General features: G+C 43.8%; 1 protein-coding gene across 7 annotated transcripts in view; it reads right to left on the minus strand.

Annotated features, from left to right (window-relative positions):
* Nucleotides 1-2859: 2859 nt before the first annotated feature.
* LOC112221572 (ubiquitin conjugation factor E4 B) overlaps nucleotides 2860-12369 on the minus strand; it is a 91029-nt gene continuing 81519 nt past the window's right edge. For all 7 annotated transcript variants that reach the window (XM_024383702.2, XM_042303571.1, XM_024383699.2 and 4 more), the window contains 2 exons: nucleotides 4952-5098; nucleotides 2860-3107 (listed from right to left, as the gene is read on the minus strand). In XM_024383702.2, the coding sequence (XP_024239470.1) occupies nucleotides 3040-3107; nucleotides 4952-5098 (215 nt within the window). In that variant the 3' untranslated portion in view covers nucleotides 2860-3039. The remainder of the gene's footprint in view (nucleotides 3108-4951; nucleotides 5099-12369) is intronic.

The raw sequence follows: 12369 nt of genomic DNA on the forward strand, positions 1-12369 counted from the left end.
GACTGATACCAGTGTGGAAGAGCTGGTCATGTCTAATAGTTATCTATGGGACTGATACCAGTGTGGAAGAGCTGGTCATGTCTAATAGTTATCTATGTGGGACTGATACCAGTGTGGAAGAGCTGGTCATGTCTAATAGTCATCTATATGACTGATACCAGTGTGGAATAGCTGGTCATGTCTAATAGTTATCTATGTGGGACTGATACCAGTGTGGAAGAGCTGGTCATGTCTAATAGTTATCTATGTGGGACTGATCCAATGTGGAAGAGCTGGTCATGCCTAATAGTTATCTATGGGACTGATATCAGTGTGGAAGAGCTGGTCATGTCTAATAGTTATCTATGGGACTGATCCCAGTGTGGAAGAGCTAGTCATGTCTAATAGTTATCTATGTGGGACTGATACCAGTGTGGAAGAGCTGGTCATGTCTAATAGTTATCTATGTGGGACTGATACCAGTGTGGAAGAGCTGGTCATGTCTAATAGTTATCTATGTGGTAATTATATTTGTGTGGAAGAGCTGGTCATGTCTAATAGTTATCTATGTGGGACTGATACCAGTGTGGAAGAGCTGGTCATGTCTAATAGTTATCTATGTGGGACTGATACCAGTGTGAAGAGCTGGACATGTCTAATAGTTATCTATGTGGGACTGATACCAGTGTGGAAGAGCTGGTCATGTCTAATAGTTATCTATGGGACTGATACCAGTGTGGAAGAGCTGGTCATGTCTAATAGTTATCTATGGGACTGATACCAGTGTGAAGAGCTGGTCATGTCTAATAGTTATCTACGGTACTGATACCAGTGTGGAAGAGCTGGTCATGTCTAATAGTTATCTATGTGGGACTGATACCAGTGTGGAAGAGCTGGTCATGTCTAATAGTTATCTATGTGGGACTGATACCAGTGTGGAAGAGCTGGTCATGTCTAATAGTTATCTATGTGGGACTGATACCAGTGTGGAAGAGCTGGTCATGTCTAATAGTTATCTATGTGGGACTGATACCAGTGTGGAAGAGAAGGTCATGTCTAATAGTTATCTATGTGGGACTGATACCAGTGTGGAAGAGCTGGTCATGTCTAATAGTTATCCATGGGACTGATACCAGTGTGGAAGAGCTGGTTACTTTTATTGGATTTTGTGAATGATTACCTTGACAATAGGACAATTTAATATTATTGTCTTGCAGACAAGTGAAAGATGTTAGAAATGATTTTCCCTGTGAGATTCCTCATAATACAGGATGTGTGTGGTGTTTCCATTTCCAACACGGAGATGCATCAGCAGGATGAGGGACATCTGCTGTACGTCTGCTCCATTCACATCAAGGGCAGGTATTCCATTAACGAGTATTCCTTTTAACCAGAGTGACATGATGGGTATATGGAGAGATGTTAATTGGTATAAGGCGATTATTGGTACTATTTGGGGTAAAAATTTGAGTACCTACAAGCTGAGAGTACCTACAAGCTGAGAGTACCTACAAGCTGAGAGTGCCTACAAGCTGAGAGTGCCTACAAACTGAGAGTACCTACAAGCTGAGAGTACCTACAAGCTGAGAGTACCTACAAGCTGAGAGTACCTACAAGCTGAGTACCTACAAACTGAGTACCTACAAGCTGAGAGTACCTACAAGCTGAGAGTGCCTACAAGCTGAGAGTGCCTACAAGCTGAGAGTGCCTACAAGCTGAAAGTGCCTACAAGCTGAGAGTACCTCAAGCTGAGAGTACCTCTACAAGCTGAGAGTACCTACAAGCTGAGAGTACCTACAAGCTGAGTGCCTACAAGCTGAGTACCTACAAGCTGAGAGTACCTACAAGCTGAGAGTGCCTACAAGCTGAGTACCTTCAAGTACCTACAAGCTGAGAGTATCTACAAGCTGAGTACCTACAAGCTGAGAGTGCCTACAAGCTGAGTACCTTCAAGTACCTACAAGCTGAGAGTATCTACAAGCTGAGAGTACCTACAAGCTGAGAGTACCTACAAGCTGAGAGTGCCTACAAGCTGAGAGTACCTACAAGCTGAGAGTACCTACAAGCTGAGAGTGCCTACAAGCTGAGAGTGCCTACAAGCTGAGAGTGCCTACAAGCTGAGTGCCTACAAGCTGAGAGTGCCTACAAGCTGAGAGTACCTACAAGCTGAGTACCTACAAGCTGAGAGTGCCTACAAGCTGAGTACCTTCAAGTACCTACAAGCTGAGAGTGCCTACAAGCTGAGTACCTACAAGCTGAGAGTACCTACAAGCTGAGAGTACCTACAAGCTGAGAGTACCTACAAGCTGAGAGTACCTACAAGTACCTACAAGCTGAGAGTATCAACAAGCTGAGAGTGCCTACAAGCTGAGAGTACCTACAAGCTGAGAGTACCTACAAGCTGAGTACCTACAAGATGAGAGCGCCTACAATTCTTCCAATAATTGTTTACAGACAGATTATTTCACTTAAGTAAAAAGCTGAGGACAGAGGAGACTGAATAGCTGACTCCCAGCATAACATTTTGATTTGTCCTCTCTGAATAAACCTATTTTCCTCTCCCTGATTTGCTTTGGAGTTTGTGTTATTGAAGAATAACAGAACAGAACTGTTGTGTTTATATTTTTGTCCAGTGAAAGTTCTACTACTTAACCAAAATGGACCTCCATTCCCATATCCTAAATGTATCACCCTCCCTAACAAAGTACACATAAAGGCTTACAAAACTTACAAAAATTATGAATAAGGCGATGTCATTTTGCTGCTAAAACCTGTAGGCTGTGACAACTGCTTATCCTTGCAGCGGTATATGCATTCACTCTTAAATATATGCATATGTAGATATATACACACACGAAGTCATGAGATTTTCTTTTTTTAAAGTCATAATTTTATTATGTTTCATTTTTAGAGCCAATGGCCTTTAGATGACGATCTGAGAAAATAAGGATAAAGGGAGAAAAATCACAGGTTTCTTTTTTTCTATTTTTTGTTGATGGCATTGAATTCAGTCGTGGTGATAACATCCTTTACCCCCGGAGTTGGGGGTTGGGGGTGTCACTAGAGAAAACGTCCCTGGCCTTGCTTCTCTCTCATCCATGCCTGGATCCTCTCCTTCAGTTCAGGGACTGTGAATAAAGACAATGACACAGCAAAACGTGACCACAAACCCCTGAGGACCTTAACCGTTAATAAGGTGTGCTAGTAGGACATATTGCCTAAAAGAAAATGGAAAATAAACAAGACTTCAATTGCAGTTAGAGAGCTGGTCCTCTTCTTTCATTCTTATGTGACCAACTCTTGACTGGAAGACCATGCTGTGTGTGTGAACATACGTGACTCCAGCAAGACCATGCTGTGTGTGAACATACGTGACTCCAGCATGACCATGCTGTGTGTGTGTACATACATGACTCCAGCATGACCATGCTGTGTGTGTGAACATACATGACTCCAGCATGACCATGCTGTGTGTGTGAACATACGTGACTCCAGCATGACCATGCTGTGTGTGTGAACATACGTGACTCCAGCATGACCATGCTGTGTGTGTGAACATGCTCCAGCAAGACCATGCTGTGTGTGAACATACGTGACTCCAGCAAGACCATGCTGTGTGTGAACATACGTGACTCCAGCAAGACCATGCTGTGTGTGTGAACTGTGACTGCAAGACCATGCTGTGTGTGAACATACGTGACTCCAGCAAGACCATGCTGTGTGTGTGAACATACGTGACTCCAGCAAGACCATGCTGTGTGTGTGAACATACGTGACTCCAGCAAGACCATGCTGTGTGTGTGAACATACGTGACTCCAGCAAGACCATGCTGTGTGTGTGAACATACGTGACTCCAGCAAGACCATGCTGTGTGTGTGAACATACGTGACTCCAGCATGACCATGCTGTGTGTGTGAACATACGTGACTCCAGCAAGACCATGCTGTGTGTGTGAACATACGTGACTCCAGCATGACCATGCTGTGTGTGTGAACATACGTGACTCCAGCAAGACCATGCTGTGTGTGTGAACATACGTGACTCCAGCATGACCATGCTGTGTGTGTACATACGTGACTCCAGCATGACCATGCTGTGTGTGTGAACATACGTGACTCCAGCATGACCATGCTGTGTGTGTGTACATACGTGACTCCAGCATGACCATGCTGTGTGTGTGTACATACGTGACTCCAGCATGACCATGCTGTGTGTGTGAACATACGTGACTCCAGCAAGACCATGCTGTGTGTGTGAACATACGTGACTCCAGCAAGACCATGCTGTGTGTGTGAACATACGTGACTCCAGCATGACCATGCTGTGTGTGTGAACATACGTGACTCCAGCAAGACCATGCTGTGTGTGTGAACATACGTGACTCCAGCATGACCATGCTGTGTGTGTGAACATACGTGACTCCAGCATGACCATGCTGTGTGTGTGAACATACGTGACTCCAGCAAGACCATGCTGTGTGTGTGAACATACGTGACTCCAGCAAGACCATGCTGTGTGTGAACATACGTGACTCCAGCAAGACCATGCTGTGTGTGTGAACATACGTGACTCCAGCAAGACCATGCTGTGTGTGTACATACGTGACTCCAGCAAGACCATGCTGTGTGTATGAACATACGTGACTCCAGCAAGACCATGCTGTGTGTGAACATACGTGACTCCAGCAAGACCATGCTGTGTGTGTACATACGTGACTCCAGCAAGACCATGCTGTGTGTATGAACATACATGACTCCAGCAAGACCATGCTGTGTGTGTGAACATACATGACTCCAACATGACGATGCTGTGTGTGTACATACGTGACTCCAGCATGACCATGCTGTGTGTGTGAACATACGTGACTCCAGCAAGACCATGCTGTGTGTGTGAACATACATGACTCCAACATGACGATGCTGTGTGTGTACATACGTGACTCCAGCAAGACCATGCTGTGTGTGTACATACGCGACTCCAGCATGCTTTCGTTGAGAGGCTGTCTGTTAAAGGGGTCAGTGGGGGAGTTGAGAAGGTGGCGGAGGATGATGGCTCGGTCCATGATGTTCCCAGAGGGCAGTATCACAGGGTCAGTCATTAATGTGTCCATCAGAGGGTCTGTGGACACACACGTACACAGACAAAAACAAAGAGAAAATTACATTAATCTTCAATTAAATGCGTAAAATCAACATACTGTACTTTCCTCTCTTCAGATATTGTTATTACGCTCTCGGCAATTATTTTTGCATGCAAGTGTTTATGCTTAAAAATAAAGCAGACTATAGAAATGCAAAAAGGAATCTTAATTAAGATAAGGCAATTATCTTTAAATTAAAAGATGTGTCCTATATTGAAAGGTTGCTCTACTGTAGTAGAGGGTTTTATATGTTACATGTTTTATGTTACACGTGAGGACTGTCATGACTGGCCTGTTCAGGTCATGTTACCAAAGAGCACAGTCTTACAGAGACATCTCTCACTGCTGCAGAGGTGGGGGTTTATGACAGCTATCAACCATTGTAAATCGTAAGGCAGCAGACGAATCCTTTGTCCTCTCAATAAGGAGGATCGGAATGTGTGAGTGGGCCCTATGGAGAACCTACCTCAGGACGGTAACATGCAATAAATGGATGTCGGGATATTCCATCAGACAAAATGTTGGTAACAACGATAGATGGAATATGAAAATGAATGTCGTTTTTGTTATTAAAAGTTGAATGACGGCGATAACAAAAACGTAACTTGAAGAGTTTTCATAATAGGTACCCGATGTTTGCATACTGTGCATTGTGTGGAAAGTCTCCAGATCAAATATGTTTTTGGAAAAGATGAAATGTGAAGTTAGTTGTCAAAACCGGATCTGAGTAAAATCCATAGTTTGCCTCGTAACTAGATACACCATAAAGACGGAAACGCCCTTTTGTGACCCGGGGGCATAAAACATGTGAGCAGACTAGGTGACCACGCGCTGCAGTCAAGGTCTACAAGTTGTCACAACCCCAAAACGCAACACGAGCTTGAAGTCAGAGGAACCTCAATCAATTCTACGGTTGAGTAGCTGTATCTAAGGTGAATTCAAGCAGGACCACCCGGTTATTCTCTCCAAGGAATTGTGCGTCTACACTGCTTTCATTCCCACGCTGGAACCATCTATATGGCTGACCATCCTCAGAAGACCCCTCTTACAGAACGAGGGCGAGGAAACAGACAACTAGGAGAAAGGACACTGACATTGTGTGGACAAGCAGACTTACATCTATATGGCTGACCGTCCTCAGAAGACCCCTCTTACAGAACGAGGGCAAGGAAACAGACAACTAGGAGAAAGGACACTGACATTGTGTGGACAAGCAGAGACCCGTTAACAAAAGAGGTGCCGCCATCAGAGGGAGAAGGCGGAACTAACGTAGACCCTTGACAAGTAACAACATTATATTCTGACCTGTAAGGTGGCAGTTCGGGGCAAGGTGTTAGGGCTAAACCAAGTTTACAAATGTATCCAAGTGTGCATTTCTCTCGGGCACTCTCTCTCTTTTAAATCCCCATTTTGTGAAACACGTGTCATATTGTGTTGGCCCGCCAGGGACCTGTTTCATTGTACTAAGTTCTAATCAATAACCTACGCCGTATCTTATATTATCAGTTAGCTTGTTAGTAAATAAATAATCAACTCAATTGGTGTGGTACGGAATGAGTGAGAGCCGGGTTTGTGCAGATTTACAAACTATGTGACGAGACTGTAGAGGAAATTAATTAGCGACTGCTGTAAAATCAATATTCTGATAATCTTTGAGTTAATATGGGAAACGGAAACACAGTAAAATAAACTTTCCCATGGTGCCCCAGGTTACTGAGTTAATGATTACCTGATTAGTTTAATCACGTAGTTATAAACATAGTTCATTATTCGATAAACATCAGTCGTCACTTTAAAGAGACCAACGTTATGATAGGACTCAATCACGATTTATGGCATTGTCTGGATGGCTGACCATATGTTCGCAATCACAAAAGTCAAAACACCTTATCCATGGCTTTTTTCCCATAGAACCCTGGGAGCAAGGACACCGTCGGGGGTATGAAGACATATGAAAACCTGAACTGACTAAATTAATGTTAATGTGTGTGAATTAAATTGTGGTGTTGTGTGTGGATTGTTTCAGGAGTTCATGACCAGTTGCACATTTTGATATATATTTATTTAAACAATCAAATAAAACCTAAATGTATTTTTACAGCGTTACTGTCTTAATCTGTTCGTTGGACGGCGGTCAGTTCAAAGAGGGAGCGGCACAGCTGTCCTATAATTGAGATAATTGAGGTTTAGAATGCGTGTGTTTTTATCCCTTTTGTTTAGGCTAAATGATATTAGACGATGGGAGATTTGGCGGAAGAATAAAAGACGGGTGGAAACTTTGCTCAAGGAGCCACTGTAAACCAAACTCCTGGTGTAGCATTCCGGTAATACATCGGAGTACTTTGAAATGGATACGAACAGTAATATTCCTTGAATTATTATATGATCTAATGGTAAATTCTAATGGTTATTCACATTACACATAGCATATATACAGAGCATTCTGACAGTATTCAGACCCCTTGCCCTTTTCCACATTCTGTTATTTTTTTATTTTATTTTTTCACCTTTATTTAACTTAACTAAGTCAGTTAAGAACAAATTCTTATTTTCAATGGCGGCCTAGGAACAATATCTGCCTGTTCAGGGGCAGAACGACAGATTTTTTACCTTGTAATCTCGGGGGTTTGAACTTGCAACCTTCCGGTTACTTGTCCAACGCTCTAACCACTAGGCTGCCCTGCCGCCTCTATTGTACAGCATTATTTTAAAATGGATCAATCTACACACCATACCCCATAATGACAAAGGAAAAACAGGTTGTTAGACATTTCTGAAAATGCATATATATATATTTTTTTACAGAAATAAGTATTCAGACCCTGTGCCATGACAGTCGAAATTGAGCTCAGGTGCATTCGGTTTCCGTAGATCATGTTTCTACAACTTGGAGTCCACCCGTGGTAAATACAATTGATTGGACATGATTTGGAAAGGCATACACCTGTCTACATATGGTCTCACAGTTGACAGTGCATGTAAGCAAGCATTTCACTGTAAGCTCTACACCTGTTGTATTCAGCACGTGACAAATAAAATTTGATGATTCGGTCAGTGTCACGTAGAGTAGGCCAGATGGCTAAACTGGATAACCTAACCTCTATAAAATAAAAAGATGGCGGAACCGCAAAAGTTCTTCTGTGCAAAGGTGTTTATTTACAAGTGATTCCGGAACAGAAAATAACAGTACTGCCATCAACGTCTACCTTATGGGACAGCTTAACAACAATGCTGCCCCATCCACAGCTCAATCCAAAAAATCCCCCTTAGAGACTGGAGAGAGGCTCCTTTTGTAGGGCTAGCCCCTCCCCTCAGAACAATTAACCCTAATGAATTAATCAATTAACAATACAAACCTACATTTTCCATGAACTAAACATACTAAAGGATATACATTGCAACACGGTTTTAAACAATATCACAACATAACATTTACAACATTACATCATTACTGACAATATCTTTCAATATGCCATTTGGGACAGGCACTATAAAGCCAACCCAATTCCCTTAGCTCGGGTCCTTTTCCAGCATACCCAGAAGCTACAGAGATGGAGAGAGAGGAACAGAACAAACAAACAATGCGCTCATCCACAACATTGATAAGTATAATAATTATTGTATCTCTCAAATATGAACATTGACAAGTGTGAAATGCATGCACCAAGACAGAAGTTAAATTGTGTGTCGACCCACATTGTTAACTTATGGTATAATGGCGCAGGGAGGAGTGATGAATATGTGTGTGCGTTAAAGAACCAAATGCTGCCCGCGGCCAGTGACGGACTTCTACGTCACAGTCAGGGAGGTGACCAAGAACCCGATGGTCACTGACAGAGCTCCAGAGTTCCTCTGTTGAGATGGGAGAACCTTCCAGAAAGACAACCATCTCTGCATCACTCTACCAATTAGGCCTTTATGGTAGAGTGGCCATGAAGAATCCACTCCTCAGCCCGTTTGGTGTTTATCCAAAAGGCACCTAAAGGACTTTCAGACCATGAGAAACAAGATTCTCTGGTCTGATGAAACCAAGAATGAACTCGTTGGCCTGAATGCCAAGCGTCATGTCTGGAGGAAACCTGGCACGATCCCTACGGTGAAGCATGGTGGTGGCAGCATCATGCTGTGGGGATGTTTTTAAGCAGCTGGGACTGACAAACTAGTCAGGATTGAGGGAAAGATGAATGGAGCAAAGTCCTGAGCGCTCTGGAGCAGGTTTTCAAGACAACGACCCTAAGCACAGAGCCAAAACAACGCAGGAGGGGCTTGTGGACAAGTCTCTGAATGTCCTTGAGTGGGCCAGCCAGAGCCCAGACTTGAACCCTATAAAATCAAATCAAATTTTATTTGTCACATACACATGGTTAGCAGATGTTAAATGCGAGTGTAGCGAAATGCTTGTGCTTCTAGTTCCGATAATGCAGTAATAACCAACAAGTAATCTAGCTAACAATTCCAAAACTACTACCTTATAGACACAAGTGTAAGGGGATAAAGAATATGTACATAAAGATATATGAATGAGTGATGGTACAGAGCGGCATAGGCAAGATACAGTAGATGGTATTGAGTACAGTATATACATATGAGATGAGTATGTAAACAAAGTGGCATAGTTAAAGTGGCTAGTGATACATGTATTACATAAAGATGCAGTAGATGATATAGAGTACAGTATATACGTATACATATGAGATGAATAATGTAAACATTATATTAGGTAGCATTGTTTAAAGTGGCTAGTGATATATTTTATATCATTTCCCATCAATTCCCATTATTAAAGTGGCTGGAGTTGAGTCAGTGTGTTGGCAGCAGCCACTCAATGTTAGTGGTGGCTGTTTAACAGTCTGATGGCCTTGAGATAGAAGCTGTTTTTCAGTCTCTCGGTCCCAGCTTTGATGCACCTGTACTGACCTCGCCTTCTGGATGATAGCGGGGTGAACAGGCAGTGGCTCGGGTGGTTGTTGTCCTTGATGATCTTTATGGCCTTCCTGTGACATCGGGTGGTGTAGGTGTCCTGGAGGGCAGGTAGTTTGCCCCCGGTGATGCGTTGTGCAGACCTCACTACCCACTACCCTGTATCACTGCCGTACCAAATTCCTCTTTCAAATGACACCATTAGCGATAGAAGAGAGGACATGAGCAAAGACATCTTGGCTCAAGTAGTTGCAGATCTGATTTCAAGCCCGGCAAAATTCAGCCTTCAACTCGACGAGACCACAGACGTTTCCAATCTAAGCCGGCTTGCTGTATTCGTGCGCTGTGTGAAAGACGACGTGATAAAGGAATATTTTTTATTTTGTAAGCCTCTTACAACAACAACTAAGGCAGCCGATGTGAAGAAACTTGTGGATGACTTCTTCAAAGACAACAATCTTTCGTGGGATATGGTTTCTGCAGTTTGTTCAGACGGAGCTCCAGTCATGATGGGAAGGAAGAAAGTCTGGTTTTGGTGCGCTAGTGAAAGCCGATGCACCACACATCATTGTTATGCATTGTATTCTGCACAGGCATGCGTTGGCAACAAAAACCTTGCCTCCAAAACTGGCAGAAGTATTAAAAATTGTAGTGGAATGCGTGAACTATGTGCGAACCAGTGCTCTGAGGCACCGCATCTTCAGTGAGCTGTGTAAAGAAATGGGCTCTGAATTCGATGTACTTCTGTACCATTCTAACGTTCGGTTGTTATCCCGGGGACTGGTGCTGAATCGTGTTTTTGACGTGTGCATGTGTCTGCTCGTGCATGTGGAATTAGCCCTGTTTTTGCAAGAGCACCAACATTGTCATGCAGTTTGCTTCAAAAATTCTGAGTTCATTCTCATTTTAGCGTACATGGCTGATATCTTCGCAGCTCTCAATCATCTCATTCAAAAGATGCAGGGCGGTGGTGTCAACATCATCGAAGCGGAGGAAAACCTGAAGACTTTTCAAAAAAAGCTACCATTATGGAAACGACGAACAGAGAACGATAACTTCAAACTTTCCCCTGCTGGACAACTGTGTAAGTAAGATCGTAGATGTATCTGGAATCGGAGACATTTCTGTACCCGCGGAACTGAAACAAGCAATTGCCACGCACTTAGATGAGCTTGCAAAGTCTCTCGACGGATACTTCCCTACAAGAGAGTCCTTTTCGAGGATGCTGGACATTAAAACAAAGAAAAGGAACAGACTTTGTTGCGAAAATGACATGAGAGTGGCACTTGCCAAGGTGAAGCCGTGCATTTCTGAACTGGTCTCTGAAAGGCAACAGCAGAAGTCACACTGATTTGCAGTAAATATTCATTATTATGTTTTTGTTTTTGCGTGAAAATCATGTTTTGATGATTTTGTTCTTTGAACACAGTGATGTTGATGCACGGTTCATTTTGTGCACCAGTAAAATATATACCTATGTTTTGAATTTGAAAAAAATCATTTTTTATTTTTCCAGTTAAGAAGGGTTCGGTGAATGCGCATATGAAACTGGTGGGGTTCAGTACCTCCAACAAGGTTAAGAACCACTGGTCTAGTGGTAGCATGAGACGGAGTCTACAACCCACACAAGTGGCTCAGGTAGTGCAGCTCATCCAGGATGGCACATCAATGCGAGCTGTGGCAAGAAGGTTTGCTGTGTCTGTCAGCGTAGTGTCCAGAGCATGGAGGCGCTACCAGGAGACAGGCCAGTACACCAGGAGACGTGGAGGAGGCCATAGGAGGGCAACAACCCAGCAGCAGGACCGCTACCTCCGCCTTCGTGCAAGGAGGAGCAGGAGGAGCACTGCCAGAGCCCTGCAAAATGACCTCCAGCAGGCCACAAATGTGCATGTGTCTGCTCAAACGGTCAAAAACAGACTCCGTGAGGGTGGTATGAGGGCCCGACATCCACAGGTGGGGGTTGTGCTTACAGCCCAACACCGTGCAGGACGTTTAGCATTTGCCAGAGAACACCAAGATTGGCAAATTCGCCACTGGCGCCCTGTGCTCTTCACAGATGAAAGCAGGTTCACACTGAGCACGTGACAGACGTGACAGTCTGGAGACGCCGTGGAGAACGTTCTGCTGCCTGCAACATCCTCCAGCATGACCGGTTTGGCGGTGGGTCAGTCATGGTGTGGGGTGGATTTTCTTTGGGGGGCCGCACAGCCCTCCATGTGCTCGCCAGAGGTAGCCTGACTGCCATTAGGTACCGAGATGAGATCCTCAGACCCCTTGTGAGACCATATGCTGGTGCGGTTGGTCCTGGGTTCCTCCTAATGCAAGACAA

This window comes from Oncorhynchus tshawytscha, linkage group LG22 (genome assembly GCF_018296145.1).
Source record: "Oncorhynchus tshawytscha isolate Ot180627B linkage group LG22, Otsh_v2.0, whole genome shotgun sequence".
In the NCBI taxonomy this organism is placed as follows: Eukaryota; Metazoa; Chordata; class Actinopteri; order Salmoniformes; family Salmonidae; genus Oncorhynchus; species Oncorhynchus tshawytscha.